This window comes from Trachinotus anak, unplaced genomic scaffold (assembly GCF_046630095.1).
Source record: "Trachinotus anak isolate AG129_WGS33_773 ecotype Australia unplaced genomic scaffold, CSIRO_AGI_Tana_v1 ptg000002l, whole genome shotgun sequence".
Lineage (NCBI taxonomy): Eukaryota > Metazoa > Chordata > Actinopteri > Carangiformes > Carangidae > Trachinotus > Trachinotus anak.
In genome coordinates, this window is record NW_027273853.1 from 28,511,839 (window position 1) to 28,536,489 (window position 24,651).

Sequence of the window (24,651 nt, forward strand, 5' to 3'; positions counted from 1 at the left end):
AATCAGCACCTTTAAGAGGAACAAACATGAGTGACTTTCATATTACTGCACTGTTTTACAGAACATAATCCAGTTCTAGATGAATTTCCTTCCTTCTTTATGTCCCTCTCTATTTCAGTCACTGTTCTGATATTGTTTTGTGGTAATGCAGCAGGGACTATCAGAGCATTCAAGGACACTTCAGTGTTTGACATCTCAGAGTCAGCAGCCATTCAGTTCCCTTTTAAACAGCAAGAAAAAAAAATTAATTCATGTGATTCATCGTAACTGAAATCACATTTGCTCGCATATCTGTCGAATTAAAACTTGGGGGCTCTATCATAACTGATTTACAGAGCAGACAGTCAGGACATGGAGTTAAACTAGCTGCTGGTTTGACGACCCGCCTTCGTTTAGGCTTATGATGTGTTTTGTAAAGTGGTTGTCAATTAAGTTAAAAGCACGTAAACATCAGTGTGGCCTTTCCCAAATACCAAAGATACGTTTGAAACAGTGGTGTGAAACATATTGTTGCTTGTTTTCACGCTGTAAAATGTCCTGCTCAGTTTTTATCTCAGTCACAATTGTTTGTAACCCAGATTTAAAGGGATACCTATAAAAAAGTTATTGCTACATAGCTAACATTGGCATTAACAGCTATTGACTCACCAGTCTTAACCAAAGACTGTAATTAAAGATGGACGTAGCCTCCATGATGTCACCAGTAGGTTTCTGAATAACGGTCTTGAAGCTCAGAGTGGGCTGCTCTGCAGTCGCCATCTTGGCAGTGCCTGACTCTGCCTAACTCCTGGCTAATCTAAGAAGTGGACAAAGAGGTGAGATGTCGTGACGGAAGACATTAGCTAAAGACACCAAAATAGTTTCTGGACCAGGCTGTAAACATGTTTCTTTCTGTTGTAAAGTTGGACTTTTGAACATGGGAGTCTGTGGGGACTGACTCACTGCTGGAGCCAGACTCTAGTGGTCATTAGAGGAACTGCAGCTTGGTTGGCTCAGTTTTCAGCCCGAGACGCTGCTACTTAGTTTTGCCAAGAGCTTCAGCATCTCTGTGTTTACAATACAAGAAGTTATAACACGTCCTCTGAGCAGCTGTTTCTTTAGGGCAGACTTGACACGCCAGTATTGACGCAGTATTGGAAACAGAGACAGTCCCTCCAGGCCGAGGCTAGCTGGTTAGCATGCTAACTTCAGTAGAAAGAAAGAAGTGATAGAGACAAGAGCTTAAATTGGCATTTCTTTCCACCTCTGGACACAACTCTTACCGAGTAAAGGAGAGTAGTTTGATGTTGAATTCACGGTGTTGTGTCCAGGCTGGTAAGTTAACAGCTGTTAATGCTAACGTTCGCCATGTAGCAATAGCAAAATTTACAAATAGCTCATTTAAAAAATGTATTTGAATGAACGTTGTTAGCAAATCAAATTGATGAAATTTTGATATCACTATGACGTATTGAGGTTTTTAACTACGCAGCCTAGATGTGAAAAGTATTAGTGTCACCATCTATACAACTTCTGACTGCAGTGCTCAGACCCTCGGTTTGGAGTTTCCCTCTCGCAATGTTGGAAAAAAGCTCCCAACAACCGTGTCCTCCATGACAGCTTCATCACATGCTTGTCTATAAACCCCCCCTTTCTTCCCCCACCTCAACAACAACAACATCATTATTCTTACAGCTTGTTTGGTGTCACTTTGTTGTCACGTGTGACGAAGCCCACTCACACCGGCGAGCAACACGACACGTGACGACGGTTTCATTAAACAGGATGTGCAGGCCATTTCACGCTCACTGGGGTAATTGACAGAATATCTCTTATCTGTCATCCCCAAAATAAATATCCCTGCGTGTGCTGTCAGCCTGAGAGTTTATCAGTCAGAGCTGTATACTTCATCAGCTCCCTCACACTCATATTTCACTATATTACATACTGCATTGTTTCAGAACCTCTGCTGCTGCGCTGACTCTGAATTTATAGGAAACTGCTGAAGTGCTGCAGCAGATTGTTTGATCATTAACTCAGTTTTTACGGAGACGGTGCCACAGCTTGAGTTTTGACTGTTTAAACCACTTGTTAACCAGAGCAGTGATCTCTGTGAGTGAAAATGAACCTCCTGCACACTGCAGGACCGACCGGTGGGTTTTTAATTAAACATGCATCGTCAGTCCCACAGGACTGTACGTTAACTTCCACAGTCAAGATCCAAATTCAAGATACATCGTATATGAGGTTATAACTTTGGGAGTTAAATGAGTCTTTATCTGATGCTGCAGCCACAAACAATAACATTTTAGTTGGAATATTTTACTCAGTGATAGCGTTATGTGTGTAGCTTCAAACAAGTGCTACAGCAGGCAGATAAGGAGTGTTATTGTGCACATATCACATTTAAACTTATTAAATTGTAAATTACTTTGAGATGTTTATCACAGTGGACAAGTTGTGTGGTTGACTACACCTGTTATCTCAGAGTCTGTCAGCCTTTTGGTGTATTTATGATCATTTTAAAATGTTAAACAGTTTAAATGTTTTTACTTTATAAAGTTCAGACTAAGACTTTTTTCTATGAGTTGTTTGAAAGCAACTGGACTCACTGGAGGTTCTTAAAGATGTTTTACTTCTTATCTGAGAAGCGTCTTCAGGTCTGGCTGACAACTGGGGAGTTTCAGGTATTTAACACCTTAACACGTTGAGAATGACTGAGGTCACATGTGGGTCGTTGACCAACCCGTTCATCATGTGAGTCATGTGACCTGAGTCACGGCTGTGTCCGAAATCACCCACTACCCCTGATGTAAGCTTTGTCCCAGTTCAGAAGCCGCATTACTTCGGAGGGAAGGATCTACGAAGGCGTGGCCCGAACTGAAATGAGACGGCCTGACCTATGGAGGATTTTCACTTTGCATCACCAGCTGTGCCCGCCCTTAGACTGGCGATTGTTGCCTAGCAACTTTGACAACATGCAACTTTTTTTTTTCTTTTTTCGCAAAACTTGAGGTTTTAAGGCCCTTGGTTTTAACAGTTGTGACCCAGTACTTGTATTTAAACTGTAATCCTCAGGCTCTCTGTCTGTGTTGTTTGCAGCCACATTATTTTCATAACCAATGTACAATAAACCCTGTGATGGGTTTGGCCACGAAGGATCCACCCACTGCAGGATGCATTCCTCGACTGCATTTGAAGGAGCCTTTGAAATGGGACAGTCAAGTCGCACCGCTGTGATGTAATCAGTCTTCAAATGCAGCCTCCGAAGGATGTGACCCCTGAGTTAGGACACAGCTTTAGTCCACTGTAGTGAGTTCTCCATTCTGTAGTGCTGTCCGAAGATTTAGTGAGAATTATACCCTATACAGTGGACTCATATCCACAATGCATCATGATAAGTAGTGTGCAATCAATAACCAAGCAATATACCATCATGCATTGCGCTCGAGCTGAAAGAAAAAAGCGGCGCAGAGAAAATGACCAGCGTACTGTCTGAAAGAGTTGAGTTCATTATATACTATATGTACGTAGTATAATACTGTTGTATATATAATATTGGGGTAAATGCAATAAATTGTTTCTAACTTCTCCACTGTGAAGATTGGCTGGAGATTTTTCTCACTTTTTTATTGTTGCATATTGAAAGTTTTGGTGGTGAGACGAATTAAATATATGAAGATGTCTCCTTCAGCTCTGGGAAGCTGTGATAAAAATAATTATTTACTGACAATGAAAATAATCATTAGTTGCAGCCACAATCAATTTGGCATAGTTTTGCTGTCAATATTACATTAACATCCTGAGGTAATTCAGTGTTAGCTTTTCAAATCAATCTGAGCTAATTCTGCATCACCAGGCAAAGATCATCAAAATTCAAATAGAATCTGTGTAGACTTGGTGTTGATTTAAATGAGTTATACAACTCAAACAAATCTGCTAGTTGATTTCTGTACCATTCATAACAAATGTAAAACCATGGCCAGAAAAGTAGGAAAATGCAATATTAATTAATTACCATTAATTGATTAGGATTAACCCTATGAACAGTTAAACAGTGTGAACGGGAAAATGAGTTAATTGAATCATAATATGGAAAAAGACAACAGAGATGATTTAATAATGACATTAAAATGAATACATTCAAAGTTCATGTAGTTTTTCTAAGTTCATTCGTTCATAAGAATCTTTAGAGAAAACAGGAAAAAAGTTTTTGGGTGAATTCATGAAACTGAGCTGAGATACTGATCATTAGCTGGAGTGTGGACACTCGGCTTTTTCTGTGACATAAATTAAAAACTCATATTCACAACATCCTATTACTCAGGAGCTCAGGAAACACTGTTTCCATGACAACAACCCCAAGCACTGCAGAAAGGATGAGGTATAATTTACACACACACACACACACACACACACACACACACACACACACGCACACAGTCCTCTGTCTTGCTGTGTGTGTGTCTGTGTTTTCGGTCTCTTGCTGCTCTGTGATGAACCTGCTGCTAAAATCTCTCACTAAACAATCAGCTGTGAAGAAGATGTCGACAGCTGCAGAATAATGTCACTGTAATTTCACTGTGACGTGAATTGAGATCTCAGGATGAGTCCCAGTCTGACAGGGCCTGGGACTCATTACTGCTGCATTTGGCTGTTCTCCTCAGAGGGTTCACATTTAGATGGTTTGGGAAACATTCTCATCCTGATTCTTGCTGAGTTAGACGCTCAGATTGACACCACTCTCAAAATCTGTGTGATAAACATGAATCTACAGCTGGCAGCCTTTAGCTTAGCATAAAGGCTGGAAACAGCCAACCACAGACAGACAGACAGACAGACAGACAGTAGATACAGTCAACCAGTCAACCATCACACTCTGATACCACCCACAGCAGTGTCTCCTGAAATAACGCCCCTACAGCGGCAGGTGTACCGGACCTTGGTTGTCATGGTTACAATAATAAACACATGGACTGTACCAAGGGTGGTGTACCTACCTTTGTTGCCATGGTTACTATAGTAATGGTCATATCTTGGTTAGGTTTAGTAAAAGATGGTGATTTGGGTTAAAATAAGTACTTCCTCAACATCAGACCATCTCTGTTGTCATGGTTACAGTAATAACAGTGAACGGTCATGGATAATAGAAACAACATAAACTGCTCCTGTCACATGGGAATCGAACACCGCTCTCCTGGGTCATATTCATCCATCCACCCCAACCTCCTCCTGACGTGGACTTTGTCGCTCTATAAACTACGTCACCGCACTTTTCCCTTTGCTCCTGTCATCATTACTACGACCACTAGATGTCGCCTAGCAACAGAACCTAACTATGGGTCATAGTGACCTGCTGACAGACGACCTTTGACCTCATCTGTTACGGGACAGACTCAGTGTGTTCCCGGCCTCAGGAGTTGGTTCTTCAAGATGAAAAGCTGGAGGCGCTAACTCTGCAGTCAGGTGCAACAGGATGACGCAGCTAAAAGAGCTACAGCCACACGTCAAACGGTGAAAAGCAATGTAGAAAACATGATGGAAATATGACATGTAAACATAAAAGAATAAAACATATGAGCATCAGGTAAAATAAGATACGCTGAGCTAACAGAGGGAGCTGCCCTGATAAGATCTGTGACCACGGAGCGCCAGCATCCAGCATTAACCGTTCTGCACCAGGAGCAGTCCAGTGTTTATCAGGCAAGTTTCAATCATTTATCATCTGAAGCCCAGAGACAACACACAGAGCTGTTTCTCTGACCCGTCAGGACGTCATGACTTCATCCCTTTCACTGCACAAAGGACGAGCCTTGGCCACAACACGGCGACGGCGGGTGGTTTTGTATCATAAAGACGACAGACAGAGTGCACGGCGAGCAGCAGCAATCAGGAAGCACAAGATCTTTCACCCAGACAGCATTATGGGAACGTTCTGATGTCTAGCAAACAAGACAGAGGCCAGTTATATGACTCAGTGCCACTCCCAGGGTCACTGTGTCTCTGCCTTTTAATAACAGCAGCATACAGCTCAGTCCGATGGAGAAGAGAGAGCTTTTACATTCTTCTTTTGCGCCTAACTTGCTGTGGACGTGAAAATAATGTTAACTTGTTTATTTATGCATCAGACAGAGTAAATCACAGGGGATCGATGCTTCACATAAACAGATTAACCAGAATAAAACTTCAACCCGAGTGAACCCAGGAGCTGTGTTACTCCGAGTCAGTGTCTCTGGCATCTAACAGAGTGTAAACATCTCATTTAGTCGCCCGGGTTCCTTCCTTAAAAACAGCCGCTGTTTAGTTTTATTCATTATTTTAGAAGATTGGATCACTCCAGAGAAGTTCTCGTGGAGGTCAGCCTCGTGACCCCGGCACGCACAGCTACACGAATACACAACACAAACCAAAGAGCAACATGCAGTTTTAATATTCATGCTCATTAAAAATAGAGAGCAGATTGTTTTATGCATAATGCAACACATGTCGGGGATAATGAGCTGCACGACAGGAAACCAACTCGGTCAAAACCCAACAGGCATTTGTTTTTGGTTTTTTTTTTCTTTACATCTCTGCTTCTCAGATGAGGAGAGTGCAGGTTGTTTACTGTTTGGAAGAGAATAGAAAGAGGCCATGCATGAAGTGTTTGTGGAGCTGTCTTGTTTCCAACATGGCTGCCTGGCCCCACCTTCGGAAAGAAGATGCTGCCTTTGTGTGGAGCAGTAAAGCGGGTAGTACATGGCTCATTAACCACATCCAGCACTAAAACTTTTATTCCTTATGGATCAGTTCTGTTTGTGTATTTAATGTACAGTGTCAAGTCTCAACTTAACAAACTAACAAACAGCAAAAATCAACAGTGCCTTCAAAAACAACCCATATACCTGTTTTCTAATTTGAAGACTTTTATTTTGAAAACACAAGACGACACCAACACGGTTTCTAGAGGTCACTTATTATTTTTATGGCTATTTATGGATCTTTTTTTGAATGACAAAACCATTATAGAAATGTCAGAGGATAAAAGTTTTTGAGATGTTTCCTGCAGCGTGTTTGTCTCAGGCAGAAGCTGATTATCTGTTTTTGTATTGATTGCACCAATAATCCTCGCTCTGAGATGTTTAGCTGTTGCTGTTATCTACTGGAGTCATTTATTCCAGTGGACACCGATTTATTTATTTCATTCCTAAATGAAATGGAATGAACCCCCGACACTTTGCTCTCGGGGATTCTTCTCACAGATGAAAGATTTTTTTTTTTTTTAATACAGATGAAAAAATCTGAAAAAAATTTAGAAAAATGATCCTAGCAACAACAACTAAAAACATCTTCTCTTGCCCTTCAGGGCTTCCGTACATCACTTATTTATTGATCTCACTGCCAAATGATTTGTTTATTCATTGATTTATTTTAATTTAAAATTTTATTTATATAATTATGCTACTAAAGTTTGAACCGGCCCTTTAAGACAGGAGGCTCATGGGAACATCTGCTCATATAATGGCAACTAAAAAAATCTCACTTCTGATTGGCTAGAAGCAGAAGCGGACACCTATGACCGGTGCTTTTAAAAGAATGTGTCAGTGTTAATCTGTAGATAAAGACACAGCAGAGGATCAGCCACAGATCTCACAACCAGGATTATTTGAGTGACCAATAAATTATATATTTTTTTCCATAAAAACTTCAGCTATCTAGTAAAAAAAAAAAAAAAATCCTGAATCCAGATCTGTTTCATAATTGAACTTTTCTTTGCTGAGAAATCAAGAATCTATGACTATGTAAAATATAATCCTTTAACCTTTCTGGCTCCACTCTCAGTGTGTGTGTCTTCACTGTACTGTGCGTGTTTCATCCTGGGCCATGATTGGCTCCAAACTAGTTGTGATGTCACAAAGTCCTGCGGCTACGTCCAGGTTTACGTGAGCTCAGAGAAACTTTCCCCTTTCAGCAGATGAATCTGAAACTCAGAGTGTGTGGAATCAAACCAGAAGAACAACACCTGTGTGTACGTGTGTATCTGTGATGTTTGCAAACAGGAAGCACATCTGTTTCCTGAGATTAAACTGAAATTAAATTTGTCTTTTTGGGTTTGATGTCAGCAGATTAATTTTAAAGTCTGATCTCTGAGCTGAGTCTTGTGAAGTGCGTCGTCTCCTTTCAGACCCGGAAACAAACTTAATTACATCAAAACACAGAGTCAAGATGACTGATGATGATTTTGCCTGTTGATTTGCTCTCCTCTGACCAGCAGTCTACGTTTCCTTTACTGTTACGTAGAGAGAAAATAGATAAAGAATTTGTTTTACAGTGAATTTATTGGTGCATCAGCAGAAGTGCACAGTCAGCAGAATGTGGCTTCACACAGTCTGATGGAAGAAGATGAAAAATGGTCGGAGCTAAGCTGTATGTTACAGAAACAGCTCGTCTCTCGGCCTTATTTCCCAGTACGCCCCATGTTGTCATGGTGCTGTGACCTCTGACCTCCCTGTTATCGGCAGTTTGTGAAGTTAGAGATCTAGAAACTGCGGCCTCCCCGGGGGCGACTCTGAGGGTGTAGAGGTTCTCTCTCTCTCGCTCTGATTGGTGGATGTGGATGATGATGCGTTGGCAACGTCTCACCTGCATCGACGCTCCCTCCACTCGCGCCACGTAGGCGAACCGATCGAGGACGGTGACCGTGACGGGGACGGCGACGAAGAAGCCGCTAACGAACACCCGCAGGTAGCGCCGCCCCGCCGTCGCCTGCTGAGCCATCGCCTGGACAGGAAACACTGGAAACAGGAAGCCAACAATCATCAGAACCAATGAGGGCACACGGGAAACTAAACAGCACTCAGATTAGACGACGTTCGATTAAACTTTATTGATCTCTGTGGGCAGAGCAGGTCGATGCAGCAGCAGGGGAGTGATAGAGGAGCAGAGGAGACAGTTACAGCAGGAGCACATGTGATCAACTCTGCACAAACACATTCAGAAAACACACCTGCTGTGGTTCAGTGCTTTGTAACTTTAAAAGTATTGAACAATTAGGATGCATTATAATACATGTTATAATAATACATCCATATACGTGCATCCCAGCTGGCTTCATCACTGCACTAATGAATTATGTACATTATGGTAAATATGATTATATATGAACAACTCTCTATGACCACCTCTAATTGTGATGGATATTTTTACATTGTAGAAATTAGAAATCTCAATACTTCATCCAGCACTGACCACAGAGGTGTGGAACCAATCACAGTGCACCATTCTGGACTAAGTAACACATGCACAGCATCAGGCTAACACACACGATACTGGAGCTTAATCACAACAGTCTGACAGGAAGTCGGGCATCACAGAAAAAGGAGCCTTCTGTCCATTGGTCACTGAAAACACATCCCACTGAGCCTGTTCTCCCCAGACAGAGTTTTTCATCCACTTTGCTTTTCACGGCGCTCCAGGAAGCCCAGACAGGCGTGAAATAACCGACCAGCGGGCAGCGGCGGCGGCAGCCATGCACCGCTGCCTTCAGCTACCAGCTAACAGCCTCGTCTGGACGTCCACTGTCCTCACTCTGGAGATCTGCTACAGCTATTACCTCCACATCACAGGGCTTCAGATGAAACATCATCAACAGCTCGCTGTGCTCCCTCACACTCTGCACATCTGTGGCTGCAGCGTGAACTGATGTCTCTACACAACAAGACTGATAATCACTCATCAGATACACAACAACCATTCACAATATCAAAGACTTTATTGTACTGAGGAACATTTTCATTTGAAATCGCTGGCTTGATTCCACTGGCTTTGGTTCCGGGTAGAGAAAGATGGTTGTCTTGGTGAAACGAGCTCTTTTAAATCTCTTTGTAAAACATTCTTTCATCTTAGAGTCTTTTCCATATTTGAATTCATTTTTTTGACTACACTTTTGTTTGTATTGACAACTTTTATTTTTTGGTTTTATTGATTTAAACTTGTCACCCCTGGTGACACTGCCTTTGGTCTATTTGCACAAAGACACTTATTGCATTTCTGATTGTTTTTAATGTTTGCTTATATGACCTGCATGTTTCATTCTGCTGCCCTGTGTAGAGCACTTTGGGTTTAGAAAAGTGCTCTATAAATAAAGTTAATAGTAATAATAATAATAATAACAACAACAGAAAGGTTGTGTCTGAAGTCTCTGTCCAGACTACAACACAACCCTGGAGTTTTCAGACTGAAACGGGTCCAGCAGCGTTTCTGAAAGTCTCTGTTTCAGGGGCTGAAGACTCTGGAGGAGAGTGGACAGAGGAGGAAACGTAGCAAAAGAGATTTAGTGTTTTAAAACTGAAACATAGTCGTGTGGACGTCGCCTAAACACTACAAACTACATGAATCTGTGTCCAGTTTAACTCTTGCTTTGACATCTTTTCTGAGCTCCTGCTCTGCTGCAGCAGAGTGTGAGCCCTGCAGTGGCTAGCAGTAGTTAGCTCGGTACGCTAATGTTTCCTGGCTGATAGTCCATAGTTTCACATGTGTCAGATTCTTCTTAAATGATGTCTTACTTCTGTTTACAATACAAGAAATCATTGATTTTTTCAATCTAATTTATAAGCTAGTAGCTAACACTGGCCAGACCGAGGAGCTGGGACAGAATCAGTTCATTTTCTTTTTTTCTCCAAAGTCTGCGTCCTGACCAATTTCAGACGAGCGTTTTGAGACTGAATAACTTCCACATTCACACAGACTACCTTCATCTGTCACCAGCCCAAACATCTTTGCTTCCACTGTCAGTGTAAATATGTTCAGCTCTGCCACTGCAGTAATGAGCGCCGCGCTCCAGACCACAACACATAAATCAGCTGCCAGATTCATCTGTTCTTGTAACTGAGTGTCCACAGGGTTCTTCCAGGAGGACGTGTACATGACAAAGGCTTCACACGGCGGACGGCGGAGCGGCCGAGGCGATGGCGAGGCGCTGCATTCTCACGTTCAGAATTATTACTTCAAGTTCCAACTTTATCGGCTACCAAGGGAACTTGGTTCTGCAGCTGGGAACAATAACAGTGTGCGCACATACCTGCACATGCAGAGTGTTAAACATGACAACACACACTGCACTGTGTACAATATACTCTCAGTTACATGGATATAATACAGATCAAATGCTTTAAAACTGATGATGTGACTGTTGTGAGTCCCTGTTCTCCAACAGAGATGTTGTTTTGTCTGTTCAGATGCAGTAGAGATGTTAGCATGGACTTTAGCATGTTGCTAACACCATCCATTTTTCATAAATTAAAAAAGGGAATCATTGCCCCTGATTTTGAAGCCCAGTCCTAGGAAACATCTGTGGTGAAACAATGGACACATTTGGCGGATGGATACACTGTTGTCTAGAAATAGTTCCAGCACAGAACTCCCATTAAAAACAAATTCTCTTCTATTTCTGTTTGTGCATGGATTGAACAAACAACACATGTTAATAATCAGCGATCTTCAGAGTTGTAGCCAGATGTATTTCTAAACTTTGGCTGTTCTCTCTGCTTTCAGTCTGAATGCTAAGCTAAGCTAAGCTAACCATATCCTGACTTCACAGTTATATGTAATTCCTGGTGAACTGTTTCTTTAAACTGCAGCAGTTTGATGGAAACGAGTGGACAGCTGTGGTCGGAGATACACACTGATACACACACACACACACACACACACACACACACACACACACACACACACACACAGTGCTCCGGCCTCCTCTAACAAAGCAGTGTTCCCGGCCTCAGTAACGTTACGTCCTATTAACCACAGTGATCTGCCTCTGCTGGGCTTTGTAAGACATCAGTTACCCGCCATGTGCTGGAGGGAAGAAACTCCAGCACCAGAGCAGAAAATCTATTCTAGCATAACAATCCATCCTGACATGAACATATTGCCATTACACTTCCATAAAGCCCGCCGCATAATTCCCCAAACAGAGAACAAGTGTATCATCAGAGGAAGCTGGATGTGGAGCTGCGAGGTTTCCGCTCGGTTTTACAGTCGACTTGTTTCTGCACCGACACCTCGGAGCCCGGCAGCGCTCACATTAAAACCACCTTGTTTCCTGCAGTTTCCTGTCGGCACATTTTAAGCGATGTGGCTGACACAGCAGGTCCCACATCAAAGTCACGGTGAAATTAAAAATGACTTTTTCCTCTTGTTAGCCAAGTGTCCAGATCATAATATACAGCTTTTTAACAGGAAGACGCCCCCAAACTACATCTTCTTTCTCTGGTTTTTTAATTAAAAATCCATCTTATCAATAACTCAGCGCTCCGTCTCCTGAACCACATTCAGACTTTTTAGTTTGCTGTGCTTGAATCGAGCCAAAAACAAAGGCACTAAGTTTGAAATGATGTGAAACAAAGAGAAGCAACAAAAACAACAGAACTTTTACTGTTGATCCTTTTAAAATCCAATGCAACTGCTGCTTCATCAGGAGTGTTTTGTGACTTTAAAGCTGCTTTAATGGACGATTTGGCCACTTGGAATTAGGAGAAAAGTCAGCTGACATATAATCATGTCAGGAAGTTATTCTGTTCAATAGACACAGAGCGACGTGATGTTTGACGGCTGCGTCTCGTGGTCTGGAGATCTGAGATTCTCGCCTATTTTTGAAGGAAGGATCCATCAGGTGGATTCTTGTGGACCAACCTGTCCCAACATCCACTGCACTAGTGACTAATCACTTAATGGTCGAGTCTGCAAATAAAACAGCCACCAGGGATAAGAAGGGAAATCCACGGTAGACCATGACGTCTCACTTTCAGTTCGCTCTTCGTGGTATTCAGAGGCCACACCTTTGTGGCCCACGCCCTCAGAAGTGTGCAGCCCCGGAACTGGGACACAGCTTATGTGTGGAATATGTACAAGCTGTTGGATGTTCCTGGTTAAAACTGGCTCAGTGTAAATGTTGCTTTCAGCCCGTGCGTCTCACAGAGCAGCAGCTCTTCTGTCCAACCACAGTGTCAGCGAACAGGACATCAGCTGCTTTGGGCTTTGAGAGTTTTCTTTTAGAGTGAGACGTAGATTTATAAACTGTCCACTCACAACACCAATTTTGTTTATAGACAACACACATCTGTATCATTCATACTCACAATGAGACTCACAATACACAGCACAACCCCTACAATGCACAACAACCAACACCTACTCAAAACCTCACAATTCAATCCACTAGGTCACAAAAATCCACAAATTTCACATCCTCAGGAAACATAACAAACATAAAATTCTTAAAAACAATGAAGTCACAGTGTTTTATGTAATTTTGTGTTAAGTACTAAAACATTTAATCTTAACTTTTTAGACATATTTAAACATGTTATTTAAGCATGTTTAAACATATTACTTCCGTTTTCTGATGTGAAGGAGTTTGCTCATGAATTCACTGCCACTGCTGCTCTATAATTAACTGTATTAAACTGGTTCAACATGGCGGCAGCAGAAAATGACCCTCTGCTGCCTGCTGAGTAAAATAATGAGGCCAATCTCCAAAACAATGATAAGTTAGTACAAAGTATTTATGGGGTTTTAGTGATGATGATATTTCTGATGAAGCTCACTAGAGAATAACACAAGCTGCGTTTTACACCTAGTGTGTGGACTCCTGTGTGGCAGTTTGTTTGTCTCTGGCAGGAAGATGACGTCTCCATTCGTTATCACACCCACAAAGCTCAGGCTGACTCGTGTCTCCAGCTGAGGACAACGAGCACGCCAACAGACCTCCTGTGGGCAGAGACTCAGAGGTCTGGAAGGAGACCACAGACCCAATACAAGTTTAAAAAAAAATCCTTCTGTTGCTGTCTCACCAAAACAAAAGCGTTTGTTTTTCATTTGTTTGTGCTAAACTGGGACATGAGCAGGAAGAGAAACTCACAGCTCCTATTGTACCAAACTCATTAATACAGGAAAAAAACAGTTGATTAGGTCTGGATGGCAAACCTGACGAACTGCACAGAGGGAATTAGAATGAGAGATAAACAGCAGATCCCGGGTGTTTAGTGGTCTGACTGATGCAGGCCGTGGTTGTACAGTTTCTGTATCTGCTGTTTGTGTCACTGTGGCTTTGTTTATGACGCAGTGACAACTGCACTCCAGCACATTAAAGTGAGCTCTGCTGGGGGAACGGTCTTTATCAAGTCTGCAGGAAAGGCATTAATATTGTCGACATAGTGACAAACGAGTTAATGCAGCACATCTCTCTCTCTCTGCATTGGTATTCATGCCAGGGCTCAATATGCAGAAGCAGCTCTGTAACAAGCTGTGGCAATAGACTAGACAGGTTATCATAAACAAACACTTATTGGGGGTTATTAGACTGCGGCAGACGCAGAAATAAGAGCTCCTGCTTTTATATAAGCCCCATAAAAGAGCAGACTGAAGTCAAAGAGTGGCTCATCATGTCGGCTCAGGATGAGGAGGCCTCTTCATGTCTAAAAGCAGCGTCTGTGAGATCTGTCAGGGGTTCAACAAACCCAATTCCACTAACCGTTTCCAATTTATTCAGATGAGCCTGGATACAGAAGGTGTAATATCAAATTCAGTGAGCGGAGAGCCCTGGAGCAGACCTCAGGTCAGCATATCAGCCGCTATCAAGCTGAGACATTGTGGTGTGCTTTTGCTCCGATTGCTAGAATTGAATTTCTGGGTCTCTGGGCTGGACTCCATCTCAGCCGGTGACTAATGTTGGCGTTCCAAAGCTTTTCCAGACCGATAAATCCACAGGGAAGGATGCAGCAAGGCAGCAGGGACGCTGATTACAGCCGGATGCTGAGAGATTTCCCCCAAACCAGCTCCACTTCTGCCTCGGCAGCAGTTCTGGGCTTTGCAGGGGAAGCAGACAGGGAGCCGTATAAAAGCCCTGACCCACGAATAAGTTTGATGGGGACTTAAGGGAGTGAGAGCCGTGGACCCGAGGAAGAGGAGGGTGAGGAGGAGGAAACTTACACTGCTGCATTCGAGTTACTGCTGCCAGTCAGAGTTTTAATGAAGGTCCAGATTTCAGAGTGGTTTCCAGAGCAAGACAGTGACGTCCAGTCCAAGTTCAACATTTTAGAAAACTTTGATCAGTATCATTCTCTCATCAATCAGCAGCCAGTTAGCTTAGCTTAGCATAAGGAGTGATAACACAATCCCTCTACCAGCACCTCTGAGGTTCTTCTAGACAAAAACTTCAGTCTAAAAATGACAATCTGCTGCTTCACAGGCTGTTATCTGCCAGACTGACGCATCATTTCATCCTGAGTCATTTTGGTTAAAAACTAGTGTTCAGCTCTTTTAGAAAATTACTGAGCCTTTTTTTTTTTTATGTAATTATGTATTTATGAGGTGTTTTTTAAGATAAATATCTTCAGCAGGAACCAGTCAGTTAGAAAGAACTGAGATGCTGTTGGCTTTGTTTTTATAGAATAATATCAGCCTCACATAGAAAGAACATATTTAACATCCAAAAACCAGGAGTCCCAACATGTGACTTCATCAAATGTGACTTTGTTTTTTCTCACCTCACTTTCTTATGATTAAAATCATGATCTGTCATTATGTGAAATTTAAATTTACACTTATCATCACAATAACAAACACATCTCATGTACTTCCTGTCAGGTATGCTCACATAATAATAATAATGTAATTACTGCTGATTACATCTGTAATATCTGACATACAATGAAGCTGCCGCTTTGCTTTCAGGTTGATCTGCATTTGGATAATTTCCCTGGAGATCCAGAGACTCTGCTGGAGCATCCATGTCATGTGGGATGAATGGCGGAGATGGGAGACATTAACATGTTTACAATTTGTGCACATTTGAGTCATTAGACGAGTCAAGATGATGCGTTAAGGCCTGAAACCCAGTGAGGCCGACGTAAGCAGCAGCTCTCATGCCCCAGTAGTGAGTCCAGCTACTAATTGAGCAGGTTCCTTATTACTGTATAGATACAAATACAGCAATACATGCAAATATATTTTCCATAGACATATAATTATCTATTTTCTAATCTAAAATGGCCCCATTTGATTCCTGCACGCTGCTGAAGAACTTTAACCTCTGTGCACAGGCCCCGGTTCTGAAAAATATGCAAACCTGTTGCCTGTAAAAGAAAAATATAATGATGATGGAGACACCAGGTTAAATAATTCTTCATTCTTAGATAAGAAATCCTAATGTCTCAAAGATCGAGAAAAATACTCAAAAGTATAATTTATTTTGATGAGTTTTGACAGTTTCATAATTTTCATTAAATATGACGTCAAAACGTTTTATCCCATTACATCGACTTCCCATGATTATTTTAATTATTATTGTTTCTAACTTTATTTCTTTTCTTTTTCTTTTTTAAAAATGGGCTTCCGTAGAAACATTTTTAAAAATCTCCACACATGACAAAATCTGGAAAACAGACGAGCAGGAAGTCGTGTCCTTTCAGGTCGGGGGCAAGCGAGACTTTCATGTTCAGGCCAGAGCTCCAGGATGTTCAGTAAATGTCACAGACTGACCGAAGCCTACAGTTCACCCCGACCTGCTCCAATGAGCGGCCAGTGAAACAGACTCGTCATATCACTGGGACTTTTCCCGCAGATTACCCATAATTACCGGCAGCACAGTCCACTATTCGGCTGCTTCCTCCCCAGCAGAGCTTCATCCAGCTCCTCTTTCAACAGCATCGCAGCCAACATAACTGTCTTCCAGAAACACAAATCAACACTGTCCTCTTTGTGTCTCTCTTCCCGCCGCACAACTGAAGCTCTAATTACACAATCCCATGATCAATGAGAGAGATGTTTCTTTTTTCCATTAGCAGCCCCGGCGCCAGCAGCAGATTGATTCTTCCTGATCAGGGCTTCATTATGGAGGAGAAGCGCCTGCAGATGGAGATCTGACGGCTCGCTGCTTGGGCTCGAACACATGGCACAGTGGTACATGGGAAGGCCATGTTAGAAAAAAAAAACTTAGGATGTAACAATCGAGCCAAAAATGTGATTGTTGGTCGTGTTTAGGTGAAGAAGCTGCAGCGTTGGCCTCTGTCGGCCGGTTCCACTTTGTTGAATAGTTTTCTCAGTGGAGCAGAGTGGAGACTCCTCTGTGGAGCAGATCAGCAGACAGGAAGGTCCCACTTCAACATGTTACACATCAAATCAATATCTGGAGCTCATGAAGCTCAGGGTTGTGAATGAGCAGCTTCATCAGCCCATTTAGATCCACTCGAAAAAAAAAAAAACTGGTGTCAAAGTTAATTTGTTACAGCTGTTACAACAATTATTATCAGTCAATAATCAATAGCTCAGATCTCCTGCTGGAATAAAGCACTGACTGCAGACGAGTCGCGTTATGTGACAGAAATTCAGTTCAGTATAATATATTTATATAATTCCTCTGTTCCTTATCTGACAGATAATTGCAAGTCAGACCAGAGTCACTGTTATGGTTCGAATAATTTCTGTAGTATCAATAATACAAATAACAAAATACTGCGATATTTGAATATCTTGATATTTCCTTATTTGTATTTTTTTAAACAGTCTGTCGATTGTACCTCAGCATGTGACAAATAAAGGTTTGAACTGCTGTTTAGTGGCAGTGTTGCTTATACCTGAAACATAAAATACAATAATGTAATTATGTAATATATGAAAACACCTGAAACTTAAAGTACGTTAATATAATTACATTATAACCCCCCAGTTATATTGTGCACTGTGATATTTGGGCTGGACTGTGCTGAGATATTTTATGTTGGATATCACTGAAGCCTAGTGACAATAATTTTCTTAGCTGCAACAGAGGCGTAAATTCAACGAGAGGTTAAACTGAGCTGCACTTGAAATGTGAGGCTTGACTGTGGAAGCAGAGCGACAGATTCTGGAGATTCTGGTGAACCAGATGAAACCTGCCCTGGTGCTGGTGGTGGAGGAAAGGTCACTGAGAACATTAGGAATCATCTTGAACATCCACAGCAGATTTCACTGATTTTGTGCTCTGGACACGAACTGACCAGCTGACATCACCATGGTTACGCCTCGTCACTAATGGGGGCAACAAAAAGTCACCTCGATGAGCGTCGCAGCTGGTCGGACTTTGTGTGAGGCACTAATATGAAATAAGTCGTTTTCTGGATAATCTCTTTAACCTTATCAGAGAATATTTATTCATCTCCAGGCCACCGAGCCTCGCCGTGTGACGCCGGCCATGACCGTGCTCGCTCAGCCAAAACTAAGGTGATTACTGGACGGGTGTCAGTGTTGACTGTATGCTGGGGGGATCCAAGCCCACTGCCTGGGACACAAATGGGATTTGTCTGTCATGCAGAACATCAGACGTGACTTTTTAGACTGTGGCAGCAGGGACGGCATTACAGAAATCCCTGCCTCCACTCACCTAGGAGGCCTAATGGGCAGTTTGGGCTGCCAGTGATGCAGTCATTAGCTCAGGCAGCTACTCTGGGACACAAATACAAGCTTAAAGCCACTTGACAGCACAGAAATCAAATGGAAATAACCACACTGAGCCACCACTGAACATTTCCCTCCCATGCGGCTGGTGCAGGGTGTTCTTACTGAGCAAATACTGGCTGTCGAAATGAACTTGTCAACAGACACAACAGTGAAATCACGAATGAATGCCCTAAAAAGTAAAACTAAAAGGAAACAACGAATGAGATGTTCCACTGAGTTTAATAGTTTTGATAGAAATGTGGGAGTTTTTTCCCCCACCAGACGTTAACAACTTGTCTTCCTGCTGCCTCCTCCCTGCAGAGGTTATTCAGCAGCCAGACATCCCAGAGCAGCAGGGCTCTGCACCAGGTAACACATTACAACCGAGTATAACCCCATTACAACACTACAACTACCCACTAAAACACAGCACAACAAGTGAAAACACCAGGTGTCACTGAGCACGTCTATATGCACACAGGCCTGTTACATCTATGGTGTGGTGCAGGTTTAATTCCTGTTTCTTCACATGCTGCATCTAGAGCTGTTATTTTATTCATGCATGAATAAATGTTGAGAATATAAAGCGGGAGACAGCTGGTCTGATTATGACTGTGCACAAGAGGATTTCTTTTTTTGTTCACTTGTTTGTCTTTCATATGCCCTCCAGCATTTCCAGTTTTGCTCTCAATCTCTTACTAACTGAGGGAAGTTATTTCATAAAACCCAGGATCAGATATATCACAGGTTGGTGAGGACATGACCTGCAAATCTCCTAGACTTGACTTTTTGTTTTCAATTTCAGTTTAGTTTTAATTCGTTTTTAAAGCAGGTTTCCTCCTTTGTTTTTTTTTATGTTTTAGTTTGTTTGTAATATTTATCAGGAGTGAGATTCAAAAAGGTCAGAAAAAGTATGATGTGATAAAACATCGAAGCACAGATGAACCGTCATCCACAAAAGACAACTACAAAAGACGTGTTGGTCATTGGTCATGTGTTTGTGCCATTAAGCAGAAAAATTCAACTGGACACAACAACAACAACAGATCTGAGCCAATCAGCTGATAAGATAACGCTTCATCTGGCACAGCTAAAGAACTGGAAGATAGATTTCACATCCACCCAAAATATTCGACTTGGTAAAGAATAAAACTGAAAACATCTTCTCTATAATATTAGTTTATTTTCATTTTTAGTTATTGTTTTTTTTAATTAAAGTCTAATTTTATTTCAGTTAACAAAAATGTTTTTTAACATTTACTTTCTTTATTTTGTTAGTTTTAGTTAATGATAACAGCCTCGTCCCAAACAATGTAAAATCAGCACATTCACTGTTTCACTGATTATCACACTGAGTTTGATACATTAGAAATTCATTACAGTGATTTTAACCAAGCAAAAACAATCATCTCATTTCTCTCTGTGCATGTTTCACCTTGTTTTCATGTTAATCTGGAGGCATTAACTTCAGAAATGTCATTAAGTGACATTTCAGCCTCCGTAGGTACAAACACGTCCTGGCTTCTGACACTGAAATATCTTCCTGATGCTTTTAGTACATTTCATTCATACTTTTCTTCTTGTCGTGTATTTTTGTTTGTTTTCCGTGGTTGTGTGACAGAAAGTAATTTGAGTCCACAACAAAGAAACAATTTGAGGCTCCTGAGGCTGGAGAACGCTGATTGCATCTGTAATATCTCACATTTAATCAAGTCCTCTGCTCAAACAGCCTTTCAGCAACACGACAGCATAACGTTATCGACTGTGGTGGGGATTACGAGGCCGCCCCATGTGTTATATGAAAAGAAATCTTCAACTACTAATCAAATTCTTATTACTGCAACATAACAAAAAAGGCTGTTCCCGTATTCTGACAACAAAAGCACAAGTGGAAGCTGCAGTGACTACAGATCTCACCACTGATTATCTTTCAGTTTTGTTTGTGGTTGTTTACGCAGATATTAGAAAAAAACGCCTCTCTAAAGTCCCAAGGCGACGGCTTCACGTCTTGTTTTTTCTGACCAACAGGAACCAGAATAAAATCATTTTGCAGTGATTTAAAACAGAAAAACAGCAAATCCTCACATTCAGAGAAGCTGGACGCAGAAAGTTTTTGACATTTCTGTTCAATAAAAAACTTACTAATTGAATATAAACACTATGGTGAACAACAGGCTCACATAACAGCAGGTATGACTGTGTGGGGCCACAGCCTGTAACGGGGCCCCCAAGGGCTCACAAACTTTACTCCACAGCAGTGTCTCAAAATGCAACTCCCTCACCCTTTAACAATGGGCGATTTGCAAAGACATTTCAGTAGGAAACCTCCCTAAAGGGGCCCCGGGTCATTCCCTGTACAATTTGAAACAACACCTCAGCCTAAGTCTGCACATAAAACATTATTATTATCTTAAATCTGAACATAATTAATCAAAGTAATGGATTTAACTATCTGGCCTTATAATGGGAGTTATTTACAATGTGACAGTGTTGAAGTTATTTTGGTAATTTAATTTAAATTTTTATTGTTCTCCATAGTTTGAAACAGTTTTTTGGTCTTCATATTTTTATATTTTATTTATATATATATTTATATGAAAAAAAATTTAAAAAATAAAAAATAAATAATAATAGATTTTGTACATTTTTGCATGTTGGTGTCAGATTATTTATTACGTAAATGCAATGAATGCTGATTGAAGGGGCCCCTTGCCATTTTTTGCCCTGGGTCCCAACTCCGGGATCGTCACTGTGTATGATGTTGAATCTCAGTTGTCTGATTTAACCTTTTTCAGGGGGGTGTAAACATTTAGTATATTTACAGCACAGAAAGAAAGCGTGATATTCCCATAAAGCTGCTGGGTAAAAAATAAATAAATGTTGATTGAACTTCAGGATCGTTTTGAAGCTGGAGTTTGAGGAGCTGGTGACTTGATTTGTGAAATGACTAATTCATCATTCATTTTAAATATGCTGTGTTTATATGATTTTTTTATATGGATCAACTCGTGTCTCATACTTGTCTGATTATATTGTTAGTTTGAAATTTTTAGAACAAAGTGTTGTGTTACATTCTTTTTTTTTTTTTTATTGTACTTTCATTTTGTAGAAAATACTTTTTTCATCTGTCATTTTTAAGTCGTGCCAGTGCTGTGGATGTAAACTAGCTGTTGAGTGAACCGTCTCATACAGATTCATACAGCAATGAGCAAAAAATACTCACTCTAATCAAAGTACATGAGCACAGTGGGAGAACAGGCTGCAACAGGAACTGGACCTTCCACCCAACACCCTGTTAGTGCTTTACTCCAAACACACAGCTGCTCAGACAAGGTGTTGAGCCTGTGACCCGTTTGCAGTGAAGTACACAGACCTTTACTCCGTACCAAGTACCAACACCACATGTAAAAATGCCCCATTACAAAGAAAAGTATAGAATTCAAAATCTTACTACAGATGCAACATCAGCATGATCTGAAGAGTATCACTGTAAAAGTACATCATGTAGTTAAAGCACCGCAGTAAAAGTACTTCAGTCTCCTGTGGCTGATTCTCTCTTATCAGCTGTGGATGCTTCAGCAGCATTTCACAGCTGGAGCTGCTGCAGGCGGAGCTGCTGCAGGCGGAGCTGCTGCAGGCGGAGCTGCTGCAGGCGGAGCTGCTGCAGGCGGAGCTGCTGCAGGCGGAGCTGCTGCAGGCGGAGCTGCTGCAGGCGGAGCTGCTGCAGGCGGAGCTGCTCCACATGTGGTCAGCTGGTTTGGACCTGGTGTCCTACCTGGGGGTCGGGTTTTACCTGACCAGCGGTGCTAACCACAGAGACTGACTGAAAGGCTGGAACTGTTAGAGACATCACTGCTTAAACCAACACTACATTTGACTGAACAGCTATCAATACATTCTCTAACGATCAGCTGATCAGCTAATCGATTACTGTTTTCTGTTCCAGTGTAAAGAAAACTGCTCTGAGGTGCTTGAGCAAATGTCCTCTGATGGTTTCCACCACAGCAGCAACAACAAACTTTCTCCACAGACTCACAACAGGCTCACATCCAGCAGCAGAAACAGACCAACATCTCCTGACTTCCACCTTAACACCGCTTCTCCCCAGACAGCCTCAGTTTCCACCTTCACTCTTTTTAAACCCTGCGTCTGTCCCGCTGTTTGACCTGTCGATGCTAACAGTTAGCCGCGGCGGCTAACCGCAGGAGGAACTTTTCAAACACCGCCGCGGTCAGAACGAGGTGCCGGGGACAGCGGCTCGTTGAGACACCGGAGAGCAGCTGCAAGTCTCCGTGTCGCCGTTAAACCTCACAACTTCACCGGCGAGACTCAAGCTAAAGCAACGGAGGCTAACACACCTACCGGCAACGTGAGCTCCGTCTTCCTGTTGTTGTCCGACGTCATGTGTCGGCCCCCGGGTCTTAAAGCCGGCCGGCTTCTCTCCGCCTGAGCAGCACTCGGGTTTAAATGTCTCTTTCTAAGTAAAGAGAATATATGTGTGTATATATATATGTGTATATATATCCATAAAAAACGTACAAAAAAAGAAAAGAAATATATGTTTGTAATGTGTTTTTAAAGATTTACATCTGCAGTAGGAACCAATGGGCTGAGAGCCACAGACAGACTAACTCATATAGTTTGAGTTGGGATTATAGAATAAATACAGCCTTATCCTTCAAGAATAATTTCCCAAAGCTTGAGGACACTCTAGATTCTCATCTCATTTCTATATATATTTAGAAATCATTTCTATTTATATTTCAGTCATCTAGCTGGAGCCATTTACACAGACGTTCAAGGACACAAAGCTGTAAATGGACACTTGCGGTCCAGGACACTGTGGGACTGAATGTGTGATCTCTCACTTACAGGACGGAACTGTGAGTCTGTGAGTAAAGGAAATGAAAACCAACAACTCACATTGATTGCACAGCCTGAACAAACAGGAGCCTCTGATACGACCCACAGGAGTGTCTCCTGAGATAGGGCCCCGGAGGCCGACGCACCAGACCTCTGTCGCCATGGTTACTATGATAACAGTCATGTCTTGGTCAGGTTCAGGAAAAGATGGTGATTTGGGTTAAAATAAGTTCTCCCTCAACATCAGACGATCTTTGTTGCCATGGTTACAATAATAACAACAAACAGTCATGGATAATAGAAACAACATGAACTGCTCCTGTCACATGGGGATCGAACACCGCTCTCCTGGGTCACATTCATCCATCCACCCCAACCTCCTCCTGACGTGGACTCTGTCGCTCTATAAACTACGTCACCGCACTTTTCCCTTTGCTCCTGTCACCATTACCACGACCACTAGATGTCGCCTAGCAACAGAACCTAACTCTGGGTCATAGTGACCTGCTGACAGACGACCTTTGACCTTTGTCACAGGAGGACAGTGTCAGACTAAGACGTATGAGAAGAGGTCGGTCAGAGTTTCACTGAAACACCACGGAGAGGCCATCAGAGGAAGTGCAGCCACAGACTCTTTGACCTTCACTGCAAGATTCAGCCACAGAGGCTTTTTTTCACTTTTCAAAAATCTGTAGAACAGAAACAAGGTTTTTTAAAAGGTGGAAAAGAATTTAAATAAAATAATATCACACAGGCATGAACCAGCCTATTGTGACTCAGTGTCTGCCCCGCGGTCTCTGTGAGGCTTGTTTTATTAAAGTGAAGAGTTTATTATTCAGCAGAATAACACAAAGTGTCTCTGGAGGAAAACTGATTATTCTTTATTAAAAGAGGAGAAAAGTTGTGTCAGATGGAAACTGATGGACAGCTGAACTGTCTCCACCGAACACTCTGCGCTTAAGATCAAATACAGTAAAAGTACAAACAGCGCCTGCCTGAGAGAAGAGTACTGGAGGAATCAGAGATGAAGGAAAAGCATAGTTTGAAACAGGAACTCGTACCAATCCCAGTCTTAAAGGAGGCGTTTCTCTTTTATGATAAGAAGTCTGGACTCTCCTTTAGGGCTTAATTAAAAGTGGAATGTAGAAACCATTATCAGTCCAGCAGCCCGCGGTCCTCACACCAGCGTTTCCAGTGTTTGCTGAGGAGCCACAAATTAGAGGTTATATAGTATAACAGATGAGGACCAGTTACAGGCCACGTTCTGGTTGAAAGCTCAGGGTTCAGTATGTAATCCTGCTGAAATCTGTTTCTGTGCTGCCTTTCAGAGTGGAGTCACAAAGAGATTTATAT

The 24,651-nt window shown here is 42.0% G+C and overlaps 1 protein-coding gene across 5 annotated transcripts in view; it reads right to left on the bottom strand.

The window, feature by feature from the left end:
• Nucleotides 1-22,898, bottom strand: part of immp2l (inner mitochondrial membrane peptidase subunit 2) — a 133,083-nt gene extending 110,185 nt beyond the window's left edge. For all 5 annotated transcript variants that reach the window (XR_011684875.1, XM_071460638.1, XM_071460647.1 and 2 more), the window contains exons 1-2: nt 22,798-22,898; nt 8,602-8,753 (exon numbers count right to left, since the gene is read on the bottom strand). Coding sequence is in view for 4 of the 5 variants with exons in the window: in XM_071460638.1 (XP_071316739.1) it covers nt 8,602-8,736 (135 nt within the window). In the remaining variant the exon portion in view is untranslated. The remainder of the gene's footprint in view (nt 1-8,601; nt 8,754-22,797) is intronic.
• Nucleotides 22,899-24,651: the final 1,753 nt, after the last annotated feature.